The sequence below is a fragment of the Symphalangus syndactylus genome, chromosome 9 (assembly GCF_028878055.3).
Source record: "Symphalangus syndactylus isolate Jambi chromosome 9, NHGRI_mSymSyn1-v2.1_pri, whole genome shotgun sequence".
In the NCBI taxonomy this organism is placed as follows: Eukaryota; Metazoa; Chordata; class Mammalia; order Primates; family Hylobatidae; genus Symphalangus; species Symphalangus syndactylus.
Genome location: NC_072431.2, coordinates 47,176,931 through 47,201,373, shown reverse-complemented (window position 1 = coordinate 47,201,373; position 24,443 = coordinate 47,176,931). Strand labels below are relative to the sequence as shown.

The 24,443-nt window shown below is 35.2% G+C and overlaps 1 protein-coding gene across 13 annotated transcripts in view; it reads left to right on the top strand.

Moving 5' to 3' along the window:
• Nucleotides 1–24,443, top strand: part of GALNT13 (polypeptide N-acetylgalactosaminyltransferase 13) — a 613,915-nt gene that overhangs the window by 436,983 nt on the left and 152,489 nt on the right. For all 13 annotated transcript variants that reach the window (XR_010122466.1, XM_055292091.2, XM_063646025.1 and 10 more), the window contains one exon: nt 3,673–3,853. Coding sequence is in view for 12 of the 13 variants with exons in the window: in XM_055292091.2 (XP_055148066.1) it covers nt 3,673–3,853 (181 nt within the window). In the remaining variant the exon portion in view is untranslated. The remainder of the gene's footprint in view (nt 1–3,672; nt 3,854–24,443) is intronic.

Here is a 24,443-nt window from a genome sequence, read left to right as displayed (position 1 = left end):
TCAACAAGATAGTAAATGCATCAAGGGATATTTGTTATTTTGACCAGAGGAATTGTGAGGAGCTACATAAATAAACAGCATTTTTTACAATAGGTCAAAAACGAATGAAAATTGAGGAAGGGAAAGAACATGTATCACTAAATATATATATATCACTAAATTACATAAATATAATTTATATATAATTTATATATAATATATAAATATATAATATATGAAATATATAATATATAAATATATAATATATGAAATCTATATAAATTATATATTATATATATTATATATAATATATAATATATGAAATATATATAAATTATATATTATATATATTATATATAATTTATATATATATAATATATATATAATATATTAGATATAATATATATAATATATAAAATATATAATTTATATATATATAATTTATATATAATATATATAATATATAAAATATATAATTTATATATATATAAATTATATATATTATATATAATATATAATTTATATATATTTCATATATTATATATTATTTATATATAAATATATATATTTTATTTATGTATAAATATATATATTTTATTTATGTATAAATTATATATATTTTATTTATATATAAATTATATATATTTTATTTATATATAAATTATATATATTTTATTTATATATAAATTATATATATTTTATTTATATATAAATTATATATATTTTTTATTTATATATAACTATTTTTTTGTTGTTGTTGAGATGGAGTCTCGCTCTGTCACCTAGGTTGGAGTGCAGTGGCACATTCTCGGCTCACTGCAAGCTCCGCCTCCCATGTTCACGCCATTCTCCTGCCTCAGCCTCCGGAGTAGCTGGGACTACAGACGCCTACCACCACACCCAGCTAATTTTTTTGTATTTTTAGTAGAGACGGGGTTTCACCGTGTTAGCCAGGATGGTCTCGATCTCCTGACCTCGTGATCTGCCCACCTTGGCCTCCCAAAGTGCTGGGATTACAGGCATGAGCCACTGCGCCTGCCCACTAAAATATATTTTTACCATATTAGTGATACATGTTCTTTAGGAACATGGCACCATGTCTCTCTGTTTCCACTGCCACCATCTCTCTCTGTTTCCACTGCCACCATCCTTGTCCTAATCCCCAGCATCTCTTGTCTGTCAATTCATTAGAATCTTAATTGTCTTTCTGCTTTCACTGTTGTTTCCTAAGAACGTGTATCACTAATATGCTAAAATTACATAATTCATAATTTTACCATGACAAAAATATAAAATATATATTAGAAATACAAATATATTATATATAAAATATAAAATGTAGATAAAATATTATATTTTATATTATTTAATGGTAAAGGAAACAGATAGCTAGGATATAGATATTAAACAATTGATTTTTTTGTGTGTTTTATAAATTTTTGAAGCTATTTGAAAGATAGATGACTTTAGAAGGTATTATGCAAAGATAGGCATAATCTAGTAATGAGAAACATTAATATTTCAGGAGAAAAGCAAGGGAAATGACTAAATTAGTGACATCCTTGAGAAAGATACAAGGGATATAACAAGGGATACAATGGAGGACTGAAAAATAATATTGATTTATCTTTGATAGGATAGGCATTAACTGCCTCCATTTTAACAGGAAGAATGTAAAAATGTGCGTAATCACAAGAAGGTTCATGTATTTCATGAAGCTAGAAAGATGAGGAAGTTATCAGTCAATGAAATACTTTTTTTTTTGAGTCAGAGTCTCATTCTCGCCCAGGCTGGAGTGCAGTGGCGCGATCTCAGCTCACTGGAAGCTCCGCCTCCCAGGTTCACGCCATTCTCCTGCCTCAGCCTCTAGAGTAGCTGGGACTACAGGCACCCGCCACCACAGCCAGCTAATTTTTTTTTTTTTCTGTATTTTTAGTAGAGAGGGGGTTTCACTGTGTTGGCCAGGATGGTCTCGATCTCCCGACCTCGTGATCTGCCTGCCTCGGCCTCCCAAAGTGCTGGGATTACAGGCGTGAGCCACCGCGCCCAGCCTGAAACACGTTGATTATTTAAGAATGAGCTTCCCTGTCTTTTAAAGGGGGAGGAAGGTTTCTATTCTTCTCGTATATTCATTCATCTGTATTTCAGTGTTTGTTGGACCTATTTTTCTGCTAGCATTACACTGTTTAAAAATTATAAAATAAAATAGATTTACATGAAATGAACAAACCATTATGATTATGACTTATTATTTATCATCTTTTATCTTCTGATAAAAAAGTGATTGTCTCTTACTGCTACCCAAGTCCAATAGCAGCTCTTTTCTAAGCTAAATGTTATCTGAAGGGTCAGGTGGAAAGATAGTTTTTTTTCTTTCTTTCTTTCTCTTTTTTTTTTTTTTTTGAGATAGAGTTTCACTTTTGTCACCCAGGCTGGAGTGCAATGGCGCATGATCTCGGCTCACTGCAACCTCTGCCTCCTGAGTTCAAGCAATTCTCTTGCCTCAGCCTCCTGAGTAGCTGGGACTACAGGCATGTGCCACCACATCCGGCTGATTTTTGTATTTTTAGTAGAGACAGGTTTTTGCCGTGTTGGTCAGACTGGTCTCAAACTCCTGACCTCACATGATCTGCCCACCTCGGCCTCCCAAAGTGGTGGGATTACAAGTGTGAGCCACCGCACCTGGCCAGAAATGGCCAGAAAGATATTTTTCTTTCAAAAAAAGTAACTCTACTTAAATCAGATGTATCAAATGAAAACAATGTTAGTTACAGTATAAAACCATGTTTTCCAAACTTTGTAGAACAGTAACTATGACTTCTATTTATTGTGACAAGAAAACCTGTAGCATATATGTAATATATATATATAATTGCATGTATAGTATTGTGTGTATACACATATATAGAAACAGTATAAGCTATGACTGTACAATGTAATTTCATAGAAATCAGTATTTTATGGCTAGTTTGCATAATACTTAGCCTCAAATACACAGTGAATTCTAGGATACTAAGAAATATATGGTATATTTTCTAAGAATTTATAGTTTTAAAGGAGTGATAAGGAAGTGAATAATTGTAATCAGTCCTAAAAGCATGCTTAAAATACAAAAGGTACACATTACTAAATCTCCCCCCAGAGCTTTCTAGAAGAAATGATCTTGGTGAAGATGAGTTTTGAAGGATATGTAGACCTTGAGCACCTATAAAGGTGTGCTAACACATCTTAATAATAAATCGAAAGGCTTAAAATGCAAGGTATATGACCAGCTTAGAATGAATGGTCGTTTATAATTCCAGATGGATGGAGAGTAACTGATTTTTCTCCAAATCAAATTTAGTTTTTGACAATGGCATGTAACATGTACAGATTCATTAATAGCAGATTTGGGTACCAAATCTACTAATTAGCAATTAGGTTAACTGCTAGAAACTAGAAATTAGATATTCTAATAAAGAGACATACATTAAATATATCTTACCTCCATAATTCCAATGCTACAAGTATTTAAATATATCAAGATCTTCCAAATTCGCATCTTTGCCAAAAGTAAGTATAGTGTACTAGTTCTAAATTTTGTATCAGATATTTGCTTGAAACATGTAAGATCTGAAGATTTGGCCTAAGCTTCAGTTGCTTCGTCTCATACAATATTAGTGCATTATTTACAATGATTGTTCCTTTTCCCAGATTTGGCAATGTGGAGGCTCCTTGGAGATTGTTACTTGCTCCCATGTTGGTCATGTTTTTCGGAAGGCGACTCCATACACTTTTCCTGGTGGCACTGGTCATGTCATCAACAAGAACAACAGGAGACTGGCAGAAGTTTGGATGGATGAATTTAAAGATTTCTTCTACATCATATCCCCAGGTACACAATTCTGACATTTTTCTTTCTCTACGGGAGAAAATAAAATTGAAACATACTGAATATGTGTTTCATTATTGCTGTTATTCTTCTAGTTAAAATATTGTTTATTACCATAATATTGCAGAAAACTGCATATGAGAAAGTTGTACTGTGAAGTAAATTTTGATGTAAAATAAGAACTATATTTCAAACACCTAAATATTATCTTTTTTTTTCTCAACCCAAGTGTTATGCTGGAAAAATGGAGCAAGCCATACAGAGAGATCTGTATTTATTATTAACTCAAATTGAGAATATTTTTAAAAAATCTTAGTAGGGGAAGATTAAATGACTTCATACAGAAACAAGATGGAAAATTATGCAGATATTTAAATTTATATTTCTGAAGAACATAGTAAATTATTCATCAATAAATATGTGTGGAAAATAATATGAGTAAAACGTTTTCATACTTTAGTTACAGAGAAGTATATATATTGAAATAGAAGTAAACATAGGCTATCAGTGGGTGGTAGGATTATGGGTAATTCTTTTCCCTATATTTTTATATATTTTCTAATATTCATACATTACTTAAGAATTGAAAGTCATTAAAAAGGAAAAAAATAAGAAAATCCTATTACTGGGTGGTGGGATTATTAATAATTACATTCTGTATAATTTTCTAGATTTCTGCAATAGCTACATTACTTACAACAAAAAAAGCCAAAAACTGAAGCATTTAAAAAGGGAGAAACATAAGGATACAAAAGGATTCAGTTTTTATATAGGCCTTATGGTCATTAGTGTCATTATTGTCATTATTATGTAACCCATAAGGACAACAACAAAAATCCAGGCCTACATCCTTTTTCTGTAATACAATCTATTAGCTGGCTTAGAAAAGCCTATTTGATTTTAATTGGCATGCTCTGATTTTTGAAGGTACATTTAAGTGTCAATGAAAAGAGTCAAACTCTGTAAAACATTTAGAGCTTTATTCTGAACCAAATTTGAGTGAACCTGGCCCAAGGCACAGTCTGGAGAGTTCCAGAGAACATGTGCCCAAGATGGTTGGGTTATAGGTTGATGTTACACGTTTTAGAGAGACATAAGACACATCAGTGAACTCATATGAGGGATATATTGGTTCGGTCAAGTTATTATCTAAATACCTAGACTCAATAGGAAAGAGTGACTGGGTTAAGATAGGAGGTTGTGGAAACCAAGGTTCTTATGCAGATGAAGTATCATAGGTGGCCACCTTAGAGGCAATAGTTGGCACGTGTTTCCTATTCAAACCTTTAAAAGGTGCTAAACTCTCAGTTAATCTCCTTAGGTTTGGGAAGGTCTGGAAGGGGAAAGGTCTAGATGCAGATTTTTCCCCCACAAAAGATGTCTTTGCATGGCCATTTCAAAATATGGCAAAGAAATATACTTTGGGTTCCTTCTTTATCTGTCATATGTTTTTATGCCAGAATCAGATTGGCAATGAAGCGGCTACGTTGTCTGGAGTAAATACTAGGGCTTTGTCCTCTCATGCCAAGAAAATTTAGGACAGGGACACACACGAGGAGTTTAGGAGTGGAGGTTAAATAGGCAGAAGAAAGAGAAAGGAGGACAGCCCCCTCTCTGGTGAGAGAGAGGGCTTCCGAAAGGGAAAGACCACCAGAGTCGGATGCGCGGGATTTTACAGGCAGGCTTGAGGAGGCTGATTTACTAGGGCCCACAGAATGGTTCCATCAGGTGTGCCCTTTACATAGGGTGCAGGAAGGCTGGCCACCCCACCCTAATCTTTTTATGCAAATGGACTTTCCACTCCACTGGCGCCATCTTGTCTGCTTCTTACTGTACATGTGGCTGCCAAAGAGAAAAGGGAAGATGGAGTCACTGTTTTGAACATGATTGGCCCAGCTGCCAGCATCTATATCTGCAGTTCAATTTTACAAACTGCTCTTTGTTAGAAAATGATTTTAGGGCTGCTTTTCATTAAAAAGGAAAACTTTACCGAGGACTCCTGTAACCTCAACTGTCTGCCTAAGTAATTTTATCTTAACTCCTATATCAGCGACTAACCCACATTACACAGGGTTAAATAAACCCATCTGATGAGATTGTATGGTCAATAGGGCAGGATAGGAACTTGGACAAGAGAGGAAAAGGTCTAAGTTTAGTCCTTATAAGGAAATTCAAACTTTTTTTTTTTTTTTTTTTTTTTTTTTGAGACGGAGTCTAACTCTGTTGCCCAGGCTGGAGTGCAGTGGCGCAATCTCGGCTCACTGCAACCTCTGCCTCCCGGTTCAAGGGATTCTCCTGCCTCAGCCTCTCCAGTAGCTGGGATTACAGGCACCCGCCACCATGGTCGGCTAATTTTTGTATTTTTAGTAGACACAGGGTTTCACCATGTTGGCCAGGCTGGTCTCGAACTCCTGACCTCCAGTGATCCGCCCCTCAGCCTCCCAGAGTGCTGCGATTACAGGCTTGATCCACCGCGCCCGGCAAAAGCTTTTTTATATACAAGTACCTAGAAGAGAAGGAGCAGAAGGAGCAGTATGAAGTTTCTTATTAAGATGCAGCATCGCTATATAAAGAAGAATGGGGATATTGTATGTTTAAGTGTGTGATTAGGAAAAGGACTTTTTCACACGTTTTCAAGCCTCTTCTATGTTAAAAAGCTATTACGAGGAACACCATTTCATGCATAGATGTATTTCTCTTTACAGTAGAAATCTAGTCCATATGTTCAGAGTTGAATTCAGCAGGAGCTTGTAATATTCACAGCAAGGCAGTGACATTTATATAACCTTTTCATTTCCTTTTGATGATACTTTTTGAATTCAAATCATTACTTGTAGAAATATATAAGTTCAAATATGAATAAAGGAGTAATGGAGGAAAAAATTGTGTTATGTGTGATTGCATGCAATGTACATTCAGGAATACGAGTAATTGAGAATAATTGTAATCACATGTATTATATTCGTCCATGATGAATATTTGCGAAAAGTAATGTACTAGTCTTTTGTATAATTTTCCACTGAATGAAAAAGGCAGATAAATGATGGAACCATTTCTCAAATTATAATGAATAGCTTTAGAATTTAGAGCACGGGAAAAAATGCCTGCTATCTGGAACTAATGACTTTATGTTGCACAGTAGGGACTGTTTGTATATCCTGGAAAGTGCGGTTTTCATATTACAATAAATATTATTTAGTGTTATTGTTCTTATAAAATGGATTTATTTGAATCTAGAAAAGTAGTTTGGGAGGCAGAACAAGAACTTTTGGGGAATGTGTTGAAGATATCTAAGAACTTCCTAAAGGGCATTTATGTTTACGTGTGTCTCAGAGACAGTCAGTGCAGCTAAGCAATGGTAGAATCTACCAGCAATATAGTGTGGGCAGAGGGAGGAAACTCCAAACCTGAAACACAGAACAATGAATTGCTTCTCCCTGAAAAAGGAAGAATGGACGCAGGCTGGAAACTAGAACTGGATGTCTAAAACAATTTGAGCCCTGGGAAGATTTCAGACCATCCAAAAACAGATAAAACAGGTTGCATTCAGGAAGTCAGAAATCTATTATTTTTATGACAACAATTTCAGCCATTGTTAATTTAGGCTACAAGAGCAGTGGTCATTTTAATTTAAAATCAAAATCATACACTGTTTTGCTATCCTCTGGAATTTTTGATTTTCTGTTTTTCATCACTTTGGGAATGGGTGAGTTTGTAAAGAGAGAATCTGGTGTGTGTGTTCAGGAAGGAGGGGTGGGAGCTACATGCATTCACATCCACAGTTAGAACTATATCCTTTACTATAATACACACGCACACACAAACACACACACACACACACGCATATTTACGAAAAACTCTAAAGGGTTTATGAGTTTATATTGAGCTTCCCAGAACTTCCTTAATATGGTGAAATAAATAATACTTGTTCTTTCTAGAAACTCCTCTATATATTTGTTAATTTTTCCAATATGTTTTGTGAGATTTCCACTTTTTACATGTGGGCTTCTACTCCGAAATTGTATTCTTCACTTAGGCAGTTTCTCAAACTTCAGTCTTTAAGTGCTCAACCTTTATAACTTGAATTCTGAAAATAACTTACTTACTTTCAATATACTCTATAAAATATCACCTGCCTACTTTATTGGTTGGCTTCAGGAATGTTTCAGCTTTATCTGTCTTGAACTGTCTGGGTATTATTTCTCTCTCTGTATTCCCTGAAGTTTGATAACATGGGCAAACCATCATCACTTCTTACCATATTGTTTTAATTTTTATTACTTGTCTCTATATCCAAAGTAGTTCAGAGACAACTATTTACAGTGCCTAGCAACTTTCCTGTCATTTTGTTTAAAAAAATTTTGTTGAATAACTGGAAGAATGAATGAATGAATAATTTTTAAAAGAGAGCCACATTTGTTTCTATCTTTCTGCTGAATTATCCATGGGTTTCTGGTTTATACCAGGGAGACTCTTCACAAGAATTGTGGCAAATAAGCCTTTGTCCCACCTCTCTGATGCAGCCCTGGATACGGACCCACTGTTAAAAGAGAGGTGAAGGGTCTTCCTCATAAATCTCTTTTATTATTATTATTATTTTTTTATATACTTTGAGTTCTGGGATACATGTGCAGAACATGCAGATTTGTTACATAGGTATACACGTGCCATGGTGGTTTGCTGCACCCATCAACCCGTCATCTGCATTAGGCATTTTTCCTAATGCTATCCCTCCCCTAACCCCCAACCCCCAACAGGCCCTGGTGTGTGATGTTCCCCTCCCTGTGTCCATGTGTTCTCATTGTTCACCTCCCACTCATGAGTGAGAACATGCAGTGCTCGGTTTTCTGTTCCTGTGTTATATCATTCTGTAACCACACAGCAGGTTCTCCTTGCCCACTGCTCAGACATAGCTGATTTATCAAGACAGGGGAATTGCAATAGATAAAGAGTTTAAGTCACGTAAAGCTGGCTGTACAGGAGATCAGAGTTTCATTATTACTCAAATCAGTCCCCTTAAAAATTCAGGGACCAAGGTTTTTAAGGATAATTTGGTGGGGGGGTGGGGGAAGGTGTCAAGAAATGGGGAGTGCCGATTAGTCAGAGATGAAATCATAGGGTATTGAAGTGGGTTTTTCTTGCAGTCTTCTGTTCCTGGGTGGGATCACAGAACTGGTTAAGGCAGATTACCTGTCTGAGTGGTATCAGCTGTTGCATCAAAATGTAGGGTCTGCAGAATGTCTGCAGCAATGATCTTAGGTTTTACATCACAACAGTGATGTAATCCCCAAGAGCATTTTGGAGACGTTCAGAATCTTGTGGCCTCTGGCTGCGTGACTCCTAAACCATAATTTTTAATCTTGTGGCTAATTTGTTAGTCCTACAAAGGCAGACTAGTCTCTAGGCAAGAAGGTGGTTTGTTTCAGAAAGGGCTGTTATTTTTTTTTCAGCATTACACTAAATTCACTCCCAAAATTAGTTTGGCCTGCACCCAGGAATGGGACAGTTTGGAGGTTAGAAGCAAGATGGATCCCTTTCACTGTTATAATAAAGGCAGTTTCAATTCCTCTGAGTTTTCCATAGGAAAAGAGAATTCCTTTGGTTTACATATGTGCTTAGGGTTTTATGATTTCACCATAATCATAGGTACACACTGTAATATAATCTTACCCTCCAGGGCTAATACAAAAGTCTAACAGGCACAATAAAAGCAGACAATAAAATTGTCTAACAGAGCAACATAATACAAGAGCCCACAAACTAAAATAAAGTTACTTTTATACACTTTGGTTTTTATATTTCTTATGACTCCCAATTAATTAAAAGTTAAAAATGAGATGTATAAATGGCTTCATGTGTGAATACCTTTATCTGAGTTTTTTCACAATATTTACTATATATCCTAATAGTCTTGGCCTATGCTCATTAGCCGTTTGGTAATATTGACAAAGTTGGTAGGGTCTACTTATGTCTTCTAAATAGGTGTGTAAATAAAGAATAGACATACTCTGAAATAGTGTTCAAGAATAGATTTTTTTTCCACATTTGTTTAGTTTGATTTCTGGCTGTCTTCTTAAGGATGCAAATACTATAGCATCATAGATTTTTAAAGCCCTTTAGGCTGTTAAAGCCTACGGCAGTTTTTACAAGTAATTGAGCTCTTTCAGCTTGAACCAATCTGATTCTCCTCCAAATCCTTTGAAATGAAGTTATGTAAGCAAAAACTGCTCTTCACAGAATACCACATTATAAAAAGCAACATTTTCTTTTCCTCTTGGTCACAGGTAAAAAGCTTAAGAACTTTAAGATAGACTATAGTCATGATACTTTCTGTATATTTGATATGCTGGCTGTTTTAAAAATAGTGGTTTTCTTTTGGGGGGAAGGTAGATCTCTAGCTGTATATCAACAGGCATGGTGATTAGAAGCAGCAGTTTTTATATAACGCCCAGGTTCTTCTTCCTTTACTTGATGGACACTCTTGAGCAGAAACATATTAAAATTAAATTTAAAGGATCCCAAAACATGCCTTAAAAGATATTTATATGTGACTGGGAAAAATAGATTATTTTTCCTTTGGCAATATTGTAGTTTGATCTGTATTCCAGTTAAACACAAACCACACAATTACAGAGGACTCCTTGAACTTACTTTGAAGGTTAACTCCCTATTCGTTAAACTTTTAAAAATACTTCAGAAAAATCAACTCACCAAAGGCAGCCTTTGTTAGCAGCATATTTGCATTGTTATTCAAGCTTAAAGCCTATATTCATTTCCATCTCTTGAAATTTCTATCTATGAAATACTAGTGTTTTTGACATGCTGATGTTTTGAAAAATACAATATTTAATAACCAGCTCTTTGAATGTGGGGCCTAATTTCTTCTGTAAGTCATGAAAATGTTCCAGGCTGATTTCGCAACCACATTTTGTTTCCAGCAAAATGTGCAGTGTGAATATTTTTGTAATAATCTAGGAATATTAGTTTTTGGTTGGATTAACAGGAATTCATCTGAAAAGAGCGCAGCACTTCTGAAAATAAAGTACATTTGTACCTGTGAGTTTTGAACTTTTATTTTTTAATACATGCTTTTTCAGCAGCAGCAGCAGCCATAGTATCAATGAGGGAATGTGGTATGATGAGGAGAAAATTCTAAATTATTTTAATGTGCCATGTTATAATAACACGTAATGCATTATTTGTGTGATGCCCTAAAATGCTAAATATTGAAAATAAAGAATGACAGCTATATTCATCAACTGCTTTTCCTTGCTACAATCAATTAAAACAGTTTTGGATTCTTTAATGCTTTAAGGCATTAGGTCAACATTTATTATTGGTCCTTTTATTGGTGTTTTAGGGGTTTTTATTTGTATTTTTATAATAAGGATACTGCTATGCTCTGTCTTCACTTGTTAAGTGCTTATTAAGTTCTTGTTTGTTACTATGTCAAGTAGGAGGGACTACAAACACTTTTAAAATGTCTTTGCCGTTAAAGAGTGAACTGTCTACATGAGCACATGTAATTAGTTTAAATGAAAAATAAGATTAAATGCTTAATACATGGGAAACACATTTTCAAGAATTAATATGATTCTTATGTGAACTGCCTACATTTTCCTAGATTCTTCCTTCTCGCCCACAGTCTTCAAATGAATCTCCAACTCCTTTCTTTTCCACCTTCTAATTGCTCTCAAATCCATTCATTTGTCTTCATTTCCAGATTCACCTTCATCCAGACAACCTCCTGATTATCCTGATGGGGCTCTGTCCTAGTCTGTTTTGTGTTGCTATAACAGAATATCTGATGCTGAGTAATTTACAAAGATAAGAATTTTGGCTCACAATTCTGCAGGCTGGGAAGTCCAAGATCAGGCAGCTCATCTGGTGAGGGCCTTGTGCCACTTCAACTCATGGCAGAAGGTGGAAGGGGAAATGGGTATGTGCAAGGAGACCAAACATGAGAAGGAACAACCCACTTTTGAAGTAACTAATCCAGTCTTATGAGAGCAAGAACTCACTCCATGAGATGGCATTAATCTATTCATGAGGGATCCACTCCCATGACCCAAACACCTCCCACTAGGGCCTACCTTTCAACACTGCAATATTGGGAATCGAATTCAACATAAATTTGGGCAGGAACAACCCTCATCCAAACCACAGCAGCCTCCCTGTCTCAAAGCTTGCCTACTCCTCACTCATCCTTAGAGCGCTGCTGGAGGACCTTCCCAAACCAAATTATCACTGGTCTCTTATTTTCCTAACAACCTTTTAATGACTTAACACAAAGTCAAAAGCCATGAACATGGCCAATAAGGCCCTGTGAGATCCAATCCTTCTCCAACTTTCCAGTCTTTTCTTGTACACTTTCTTCCCAAGAATTCCACATACCTGCCATGTGGAACTACATTCGTTGGGTCTCCAAGCTTAACATGCTCCCTTTTACCTTGAAGTTTTTCTGTATGTCTAAAAGAGTATTTGAGTGGTTAATGAATACTGCCACCTTTGCTTAAAGTACCATAATCATCCACCCATATCAATCAGGTTTGACGTAATTCCCCCCAGGGACTCCAGTGGTTCCTGTAATTTCCCTAATGTAGCATTTATGCATGTTTCAAGTACTTCTTACCCCCACTAAATGATGTGAATAAAAGGACTATGTCTGTTTTATTGTTTTTTTGTTTGATTTTGTCTTTAGAGCTTACTGAGCTCAAATCTATTATATTTGTACTATTTTATAACCTATGTCAGAGGCAAATGAAATATATAAGTCCCAATCACCATTACCATGTATCCTTCAAATCTTTTTCTTATGCATTTACATACATTTACAGACACATATTCATATATATAAAAAAATCAGTACTATTGTAACTCCTTCACTTCTACCTTAATATTATGTCCTGCAGTGTCTTACATACTATTTGCTTAGAATTATTATTCCGTTTTATAGAGAAATAGTTTTATATCGCATGGATATATCAAAACTTATTTAATCATACCAATATTGATAAGCAGTTAGGCAGGTTTCAGTTGTCCCTTACTACAAAAAAGTTACAGAAACCCTCCTGTAACTTCTTTGTGAACCTGAGAGGATATTTCTGAGGGGTGTGGAAGCATTAAGAATGAGAGCACTGGAGGCAGACTACCTGGGTTAATTCAAATCCTGACTCTACTTAATCTCTCTTTACCTAATCTCTGCACTTAGTTTGTTTGCTATAAAATGGGGATTATAAAAATACGGCCTTCCACATAAAGTATTTTGAGAGTTAAATGAAATAAGATATATAAATCACTTAAGACAATGTCTGGCAAGTATCAAACAATTAGCTGTTATTATTATTCATATATATTCATAGAATATTCTATGAATATATATGAATGACAACACAAAGTTTACTTAAATTTATTAGATCAATGGATATGTAGATTTATATTTTGGTAGATATTGTCAAAAATTCTTAACTTCTTGAAGTACTTTATTATCACTCCCACCAACAATGCTTGAGCACTTACTGTATACTATCAACATTCTAGATTATCAATCTTTTCATTTTTGCATATATATGTGTATAGACATATATGTACAAATTTATTTATATTGGTATAGATAATTGCACAGATAATCTGGTTTTTTTCCCCAATTGCTGCTAGCAATGAACATCTTTTGCAATTTTCTATTGACATTGGGATTTCTTCTGTAAAGAAACTAGTTTTCCTTTTTATTCATATGCTTTGTTCATTTTGCCATTGAATTTTTTGCCTTTCTTTTATGTATTCATAGATCTTGATGTATTCTGGTGATAAATTATTTGTCTGTTATATACATTGTCAAGGATTTTCTCTGAGGTTACTACATGTGTGTTGTAATTTGGTCGATATACAAAAAGATATTTTAAAAGAATTTAATTGTTGAAGTAAAATCTATCTTAGCCTTTATGGCTTTTTTGGTTTATACATTGTTAAAACAATCTCCCCAAAGTATAGCACATTTTATGTGTCCCAGAAATATTTGTTAAATGATTTAGGCTTGAGTTGAACAAAATTAATGTTTTGCTTGTTTGTTTGATTTTTAGTAAAGTCAGTGGTCTCTCCAGGCAATAACCATGAATAGAATACCAGAATCAGATATCTTTCCTTATGAAAAGGGGTTTTGTTTGTATACATGGAACAAAAATAAAATTATTAGCTTAACAGTTAAAATTAAAGTTTTAAGTAGATGTATTAATGTGATTACATTACAGTAATTCTTCTTAAATATCTTGAATTGTATTCATGGAATAGAACTAATAAGCAGATGGTATAAATATTATTTCTTGAATATTACAAAAATATTGAATTGAAGAAGGGTAGACCATTGCATCCTCATCAACTTTGATTAGCATTTCAACAATTATTTTGAATAATTATGTTCTCAAAATAATTTTATCATAATGAAATCTGGATAGTTCCCAACTATTTCTAAAGTGAATAGAACTTAAGTTCTAGTATATATATATACATACATGTATATATATACACACACACTATATATATATTTATGCATATGTATATGTATATATACACACTAGAACTTAAGTTCTATTCACTTTAGAAATAGTTGGAAACTATCCAGATTTCATATATACACACACTATATATATATATATTTATACATACATATACACTAGATATCTATATACACTATTTATATATATATTTATGTATATATATACACACAGTAGATATATATATATATATATATATATACAATATATATATAAATACATATATTTAGATGGAGTCTCACTCTGACGCCAGGCTGGAGAGCAGTGGTGTGATCTCAGCTCACTACAACCTCCACCTCCCAGGTTCAAGTGATTCTCCTGCCTCAGCCTCCCAAGTAGCTGGGACTACAGGCACGCACCACCACACCCAGCTAATTTTTGTATTTTTAGTAGAGATGGAGTTTAACCATGTTGGCCAGGATGATGTTGATTTCCTGACCTCGTGATCTGCCCACCTCAGCCTCCCAAAGCGCTGGGATTACAGGTGTGAGCCATCACGCCTGGACCTAGTATATATTGATTCACAGAATAAGTACTACCTTCTAGGGTTCAGATGCCACGATCATTTATATATCTTGCTTCTGATTCTCCTTCAAAGACAACATGGATACTTCTAGTCTAATCATTTTTTTGTATATGCAACCAATACAATACTCTGAAATTTTATATTAATAAATTCTACCCCAGTTGGATTGGATGGGTCATGATTACTTTCCATTACCCTAAACCTGCTGAATTAGTCAAGGTAGGAAATTACAAAATTTTTCAAATTGGTACAAATGATCAAGAACACTTAGGAAAAGTGCATGGATTTTTGGTCAGTAATTGGCTGAGTTTTTGTTTGATGTAGGAATACTACATCTGAATTAAATATTATTCAAGTACATACAGAGGCTTTATTATAACTCCTTTCATCTTACAACCTACTCTTCAGAGTACCTCAGTTTTACTAGTTAAATCTAACGTAACTAAAATTGAATAGCTTAAAATTATATGAGTAATTACACTAAATTTCAATTCTAATTTCTTAACAAAATTGAAGAGATCACTCTGACACTTAGTTACAGTCATTTATGTAATGTTATTGGTGTATGTGGTTACACATTGCAGATTTCTTATCTCTCATACTCTCAGCTAAGTCCCCCAAATTAGATATTCTGGTGGATTGCATTTGCTTGGATTTATATTCATTGTCTTAGTCTGCTTGTGTTGCTATAAATTAATACCTGATGATGAGTAATTTAAAAAGAAAAAAGGTATATTTGGCTCACAGCTCTGCAGGCTGTACAAGAAGCATGGCATCAGAATCTGCTTGGCTTCTGATAAGGGGCTCAGGCTGCTTCCACTCACGGTGGAAGGTAAAGGGGAGCCAGCATGTGCAGAGATCTTATAGGGAAAGAAAGGAAGCAAGAGTGAGGGAGATGGGAGGTGCCAGTTTCCTTTTAACAACTAGCTGTCAGGGAAACTATTTTGGAAACTAATTGAGTGAGCACTCAGTCATTACTGTAAGGATGGCACCAAGCCATTTATGAGGGACATACCTTCCTTCACTTCCCATTAGGCCCCTACCTCCAACACTGGGGATCAAATTTCAGTATGAGGTTTGGAGTGTCAAATATCCCAACTATAGCACTCATCTTTGCCTGGATTCCAATGCTGAAACACACTCTTCTTTGCCTAAAACTCTTCTTTGCCTAAATTCCTATGTTATACTCATTTTTTGGCTATTTTAAATATAATTTGAGTTCACATCTGGAATGAGCCAGCTACATATACTCTTAGGAAAGTGATGCAAGAATGGCTTAAAGAATTAAGAAACCCAGTCTTTTCTCTACCAAATAATAATATAAGATGGATCAATTTCTCAGATGTGCTAAATTGTCTCTTTAAAATAGTCACTTATAAAAACAAAACAAACAAACACACCACAAACTTTTTTACAGGACATTAAACTCTCAATGACAGATTATCTCAGGACCCTAATAATTTACATTCCCTTGGGAGCAGTTCTTCCTCAGGATATTAATACAAATTATCTAGAAAATAAAAATTCTATACTTATTAGATATCTTTATCAAGTGGGATTATGAGTTTGAGAGCATTGCAGTAAATCTTCAATAGGAAAGAATGCTAGACAATGGATCCAAGCTGGGATGAAAAGTTGCATCAGGGAGGCAGGGCTAGGGCTTTAAAAACAGAAGGGGAAACAATTTCTGAAATAAGATGTTTATTTAACCAATAAGCTTTCTGCCTGATTTTATCAGAAGCACTATTAATGTGGAATTCTTGATGCCTAAAGGCTGGTGCATAACTGCCTTGCTATGAAATATCTGGTGTGAAAGGTCTACTTAAAAACACATACACACACATATACATGATTCGTTAACACATCCTCAGTGTGGTAGGTACTAATTGTATATTAATTGCCTAAAAATGTTTATGTTTTAATTACAGGAAACATTCACCAAAATTAAATGATTGTTACATTTTACAAATTGATTTTAACAAGTTTCAAAATAATGAAGGACTTACTGTTGGTTACTTCAGTTCAGCAAGTGAATTGTAAATTACATATAATATTTGCACGCTGAATTAAGATATATTCTAAGCACACAGGGACACTGATAAAATGTATCAAACTGGATCACCAAGTCAGGAGTTCCAGACCAGACTGACCAACATGGTCAAACCCTATCTCTACTAAAAATACAAAAATTAGCTGGGCATGGTGGCACACGCCTGTAATCCCAGCTACTCAGAAGGCTGAGGCAGTAGAATCGCTTGAACCCTGGAAGCAGGAGTTGCAGTGAGCTAAGATCGCGCCACTGCACTCCAGCCTGGGCGACAGAGTGAGATTCAGTCTCAAAAAAATAAAAAAAAATTTTAAAAATCAAAGAGTTAAATGTTTATAATTTATATGGTTGAAAATAAGATAAATGAAGTTAGAATGATAGTATTATTATTACTGAAAGGTGTTGTGTCAGAATTGTCATTAGTAAGTGAGCTGTATTATGCCATTTTAACTTTCTAATTGTTTTGTTTTATAAACTGCACATTCTTAGCGTAACATCTCTGTCGTTAACAAAAACAGAACAATACCTCTAAAAATTGTGATCAACTAGGAATTTTGTACAACTTAAAAATTTAGAAAATTTTGTCATTTTAGCATGATTTAATTATGTTTTCAACAAAAATTTTTTAATAAAATTAAGGAATACAGATTCCAAGTTCCTGAAAAAGTTTTCAATTTTTCAAAGTGAACACAAAATCAAATATAACTAAATATGAAACTAGCTGTCTCAGTCCATTTTCTTTTGCTATAACACAATATTCGAGAGTGGGTAAATTATAAAGAAATGAAGTTTATTTAGCTCATGGTTATGGAGATTCTGGGAAGTCCAAAAGCATAGTGTTGGCCTCTGTTGAGGGCCTTCTTGCTGCATCATAGCATGGCAGAGGGCAAGGGAATGCTTGTCAGCTCAGGTCTCTTTTCTTCTTCTTTTGCCACAAGTCCCAATGTGGGGGTCTTACCCTGATGACTTTATCTAATCATAGTTACCTCCCAAAGGCCCCTCTCCAATCAGCATATACATTTGTGGATTAATTTTCCAACACATGAAATTTGGGTGATACATTTAACACATTCAGCCTTTGCCTATGTTATATAAACAACAGTGAAAGGAATGGAGCTTTGACCTGAAAATACAGGTGGGTCAGGTGCGGTGGCTGATGCCTGTAATCCCAACACTTTGGGAGGCCAAGGCGGGCAGATCACTTGAGGTCAGGAATTCAAGAGCAGCCTGGCCAACATGGTGAAACCCCGACTCTACTAAAAATACAAAAATTAGCTGGGCGTGGTGGTGTGCACCTGTAGTCCCAGCTATTCAGGAGGCTGAGGCAGGAGAATCTCTTGAACGTGGAACACAGAGGTTGCAGTAAGCTGAGACTGTGCCACTGCACTTCAGCGTGGGTGACAAAGCGAGACATCTTCTCAAAAAAAAAAAAAGAAGAAGAATGGTGTTTTAGTGTTTTTATTAAAAGGAGCTGTTATGAGGAAGAGCTTAGACATTTGTACAGATTGAGAAGATAAGAAAATAGATACAATTTTAAATTATAGATCAATAAGCTTTCCAGAAAATGTTGTATTCAGAATTGATTTTTAGTGCAGCAAGCTACAAATTTAGTAATATCTAGAAATATTCAAAGGCTAGATGTTAATCTTTTAGCGATGTTCTAGTGAGAATTGAATAGGAAGCTGGATTTGATTTCTTATCCAAACTTTCTAACTCTAAAATTCTACCATCATAGAAACTTATATATCAATGAATAAAATCACATTATATTTTTTCTAATAGACTATTAAAATGGAAAGAAAATGGATTTCGACTCAGCACGAGAATCTTCTAATAAAAAGCTTTTCAACCATGGGACAGGAATCTTTGAAAGAAGGCGGCTATACATCCCTGTTTCCCTGGGACTCCTGGTTTATGCTTGTTTCTGGAGATAATGATACATAGCTCCTCCATTCACTCAACACAGCGTCCTGATTTTTGAACAATAAATTACATAGTCATTCTCCTTATAAGGCATTGAGCACACTGACCCTGGAGGTAACTCTCTCTAGAATGGACTAAGTGGACTGTCAAGGATAACAATCATTCTGACATTGAACAGGACATAGACTCTTGTTCATCCAGATTCTTGTCCTACCAAAGTCTAAAAAAAAAAAATTATATAAGTCATTTAGGCTTTTGCAGACTATCAGTTTGTAGATAACTGCTCTACCTCAATAAATTTCTTGATACACAAGACAAATGCCCTTCTTTAAAATACTACCCAAAAAGAGGTAACTAATTAAAAATAAGCTGTCTCTTTGGAGATAAAATTATATCACTGAGTTTTGAAATTTTTTTTGGAAATGTGTTTGCTCTCATTTTCTTATTAATTTGTGTGATTGATTATCCCTGGCTTTATGATAATAAAAAGTCAAGTTGTAAATGGAATACTAATGTTTCTAAGTTTAAAGTTTGTGATACCTCAAAGTATCTACAAACATTTCTACAGGAATTTAAATATTCCAAAACACCTTAAAAAACTTAATGAATATTACAATGCAATTTAGTTCATGATATACCATTAGAAAGAAGGAAGGAGTGATGAATTAGTAATTTCACAGATTAAACCACAGGATGTGGTAGCTTAAAGAAATTTAGAAATTATTAGATTAGGCTGGGTGCAGTGGTTCACGCCTGCAATCCCAGCACTTTGGGAGGCTGAGGCAAGTGCATCACCTGAGGTCAGGAGTTTGAGACCAACCTGGCCAACAGAGTAAAACCCCATCTCTACTAAAATACAAAAATTAGCCAGGCGTGGTGGCATACGCCTGTAATCCCAGCTACTTGGGAAGCTGAGGCAGGAGAATCACTTGAACCCAGGAGGCAGAGGTTGCAGTGAGCCAAGATTGCGCCATTGCACTCCAGCCTGGGTGACAGAATGAAACTCCATCTCAAAAAAAAAAAAAAAAATCATTAGATTAAAATATGATCTGAAAAACAGAAAAGGGCCAAGATCAGTGGATTCAGTTATTCATGGAATCACCCAATGGTTAAACATGGTTGCACATGCCTCTACATTTTATCTGTATTTTAAGCACTGGCTAAGGATCAAATATTTGATATATGTGTATGTATTGTATTATGTTTAAAAGCCATTATTTAAAATGTCATTAAGTAACATATATGTTACATTTTTGTGCATAATAAAACGACACATTCATTTATATAAGCATATATTTCTGGATTTCTTTAAGGTGATGTTTCTTAACCTGGGGCAGGGATAACAAGCTGAAAATCTGATAAAGTCTGTGAAATTATTCCTAGGTATTTGCCCAACTTGATTCACACAAATTTGGCATTCATGGAAGCTTTGGCTCCCATTTATGGATTTCACAGGAGTCTAAGACCAAAGGTCTAGGATTCTAAAGGCAAGAAAGTAACTTAGAAATTTTGAGTTTGAGTTTACTTTGTAAAAGATGTACTTTTTTTTTTTTTTTTTTTTTTTTTTTGGCATTCTGGGATACTGACCTAACCCCACAGGCATTAAATATTTTCATTTAAATTGGCAGTTGTAAAGGATTATTTCTAATTCCAACTTCACCTTCTATATTCTTATGAAGTAACTAGCTTCTCCAATCCTTTTGAAATACAAGACCATTTTCTCCCACTTGATCATGCTGGTATGAGTGGGATGATTCAGCAGCACTCACTAAAGAAGTGCATCTTCCTCTGACTCTGGCCTTTTAAATTGGGACATGGCACTAGGGGCAAGAGCCAAAAGTAGAAAAGACAAGAGGCTTGCTCACAGAGACTAAAAGGACAATTGAATAAGGATGTAACTGTATAACTACATATCAGTGGCAGCCTTGGTTTGAAGGAGTCTGACTCAGAGTGGGAAACAGCTTTTAAATGTGTTAATATGATTTTGTTTATATTTGACTTTTAGTCCTTTGTATTTTTAATCCCTGACTCCTTGTCTTCAAAACTAGTGGTAGTCAGGTTGTGTTGTTTGTCTTGGTTCTACTTTTCTATTACTATATAACAAATTACCCCAAAACTTAGTGGCTTAAAATAACATTTTATTATATATTATATGGCAGGATTCTGTGGGTAAGGAGCTTAGGCTGGACTCGACTGGATGATTTCTCTCCCAAAGCCATTGACTAAAGTCCCTCAGTGGTATTCAGCTGGCAAATGGGCTGTTCTGCAGGATCCAAGATGGTTTTACTTACATGTCTGGCATGTTGATGTGATGGCTGGAAGACTTGGCTGACCTAGAATGGTCAACTGAAATGTTTATCTGTGACTTCTCCAGGATAGTAATCTCAGGGTACTCAGATAACTTTCAAGGAACCTGGCTTCCCCTAGAGCAAATGTTTCAAGGGGACTGTACAGGAGCTACAAGAATTCTTGTGAGCTCATCTCAGAAATTCCAAAATGACTCAGATTCAAGGAGATGGATTATAAACCCCATGTTTCAAAGGAACGAGTAGCAGCTGAGCATGATGACTTCTGCCTGTCATCCTAGATACTTGAGAGGCTGAGGCAGGAGGATTCCTGGAGCTCAGGAGCTTGAGGCTACGGTGAGCTGTAATTGTGCCATTGCACCTCACTGCCTAGTGAGATCCTGTCGTTAAAAAATAAAAAAGGAGAGGAGTAGCAAAGTCTTCATGTCCATCTTTAACCTACGACAGTGTTTCCCCCTAAACTTTGAGTAAAGAGGGTTGAGTTCTCAGTTTATTGCACATTAACATTTTGGTCCCTAAATAGCTTATTTATTTGTTTGTTTTATACCCCATCATAGATGACTATTGCATTTTGTTTAATATGTATATTTTATTTGAATGTTTTACTGAAAAATGTGTATTGTTTGGGGTTGATTTATTTTGGATTAGCATGAATGGCATTGAGTTATGTATCTTACTACTTTTCTTCTCTTTATCATACAGCTTTATGTGGTTAAAATTAATTCCTTGTTTGAGTGTGCATCTTTGTGTTGCAGAGTCTTCAGTAGTGGGAATCCACTGCATTTTAACTATTCACCCTTCCAGTGATAGTTACCCAGAGCATCTCCAATTTCCTGTTACCATTAGTCTCAACAAGTAACATCAATAATTTTCTGTGTTCAGGCACTGTTCTAGGTAAAAGCAGCATACGTATTCTTATGGACATATGTCCATAAGAATGGGGAAGGAGGATTTCTTTCTATGAGCAAAAGTTCTGAGTCATAGAAGTTTGTCAGACGGTTTTGCAGCATCCCAGCAAGTATCATCTCCCAGGTGCCAATTAACTTTGTCCGTGGTGTTTCTTTTATTAAACAAGATTCATTTAAAAAAATTTTAAATACCCATCCTATTTTGGATATATAATACATTCACATGATTCCAAAGTAAAAACAATATAGCAAGGTCAACATTTAGAAATCTTAGTCCCATCCTATCTCTACCTACTCCACTCTTTTCTCACACCTTGTATTAATTTCTTCTCTATTGTTCCAATGAGAAATCCTCGATTTTGTTGAAATTGATTTTTTTTTTGTCTTTTGGTTTATGCTCTTGAATTTTTTTAGAACATATTTTTAGGGTTTTTAAATTATTTTAACATTTTGGTTCTTTGTCTTTTTATTATTTTATTGTCTTTAATAGTCTCAATTAAGTCTTGTTTCTAATAATTTTAAAATTACATGCAAAGGGTATACTTTTGTTTTATTATTTTTTTGCTAGATAAAATCTCAACTTTGTCCACTGGAGGATATTCAGCAATACAACATGTGATGATTTTGTATATTTATATTGTGATGTATTTGAATTACTAATTTTGAGAAGCTTCTTGTGAATTAGTTGGCAAATGCTACCTCCACCTCTTTTATGAAACTTTGGTCCATGGGGATAGGGTAGGTTGGTTTGCATGAGGAGCCCATGGTTTTCCTGAAAAGAAGGACTCATTTATCTCAAAGTTCCAGGTTCAAAGGGTTAAATTAGGGTGGCTACAAGGAAAGTAGGTTACAGAGAAAATAGAGAGAACCAGTGGGCCAGTCTTGCCTCTAAATCAGAAAAGTGGAAATAGAAAGAGTGGTCCTGGTGCACAGAGCAAAAGATGAGGTCACTGATTATAACTGAGAGCCTCCAGGACCAGATGCTCACCAGCAGGAGTGTGGTTGCTTGGCACCAGCCAGTGGGTCTATTTATAACGGGTGGAAATTCTTCTGCCTCACCACAGTGGTCTGGAGATAGTCCTGAGAAGCTCCGGAAGTAGTATGTGTTTTTCAATGAAGAGACGCAATCTTATTTGTAAGATGTTTCGCCCTGTTAAAAAGTTTGCCTTGTTTTCTTTTGTTTGTTCATGGGAGACCCAGCCTTCAGTCTTCCCTGAGCTCTGCATGCAGTGGCACTGTTTCACCATAGCTGGAATCTCTATCATCTCATTTCCATGGGGCCAAACCTTGGGGCATCCTAGTTCCCTGTGTGAGTGGCTCAGTGAGAAAGTAAAAAAAAAAAAAAAAAAAATGCTTCATATTAGAGAGCCAGGGCCAGTTTGAACAGGAACATCCTTATCCCTGAACCTAAACCTATGCCTAAAAAATGATGAGGCCCTCCTCACAGGAGAGGAAGATACCACCAGTTTTCATGGTCATCCCAGACAGAAAACTTTGCTCCTGTTCTCACTGTGAAATGATTATTCAAAGCCATCTTAAGCTCTGTTACCAGAATTCTCCACTGCTTCCACATTAAAGGAATTAGATCGGGTTCCTCCAGATTAAGGCCCTCAAATACACTAGAGTATGTTAAGGTAAATGAGGTGAGGCCTTGGAATGGGATAGATCTTGCTACTACTGCTACTGGGGTACTACAATCTAGGAACTGAGTTATATCATTTGTACTTGTACTTTTTACTTATATTAATCATGTATCCCCCTAATTATAGGTATTTAGATTTTTCTTTTAACCTTTTCTCTTTTTTTAAATTTTAATTATTATGGATACATAATAATTGTATACATTTATGGGGTATGTGTGATGCTTTAATATAGTCATACAATGTATGTCACAAACAAATACGAGTAATTGAGGCATCCATCACCTCATACATTGTAAATCATTTTTAAAACTAGATGCTTTTATTTAATTATATATAATCAAGCATATATTTCATTTTTTAATTTTACTCTTTCAATATGGCATATAACTAGCTTAGGCATATAGAGATCAGCTGTGAGGGTAACTCATTCACTAATTCTGGGTCCTCACATTAGCAAAATGAGCACCACTTGGGAACTTATTAGACCCAAACTCCTAGAGCGGGGCCCAGGAAGCTGTGTTTAATAAGCCCACCAGGTGATTCTACGTACACTAAATTTGGAGAACCACTGTGCTCATCCCCTTCTATTCAGTATGTGTTATCATCATCTGTGCTTGTTAGTCAGGCACAGTCTAAGGCCCCATTCCAGGACCACAGCATCAGAATCTGCATTTTAACAAGATCTCTGGT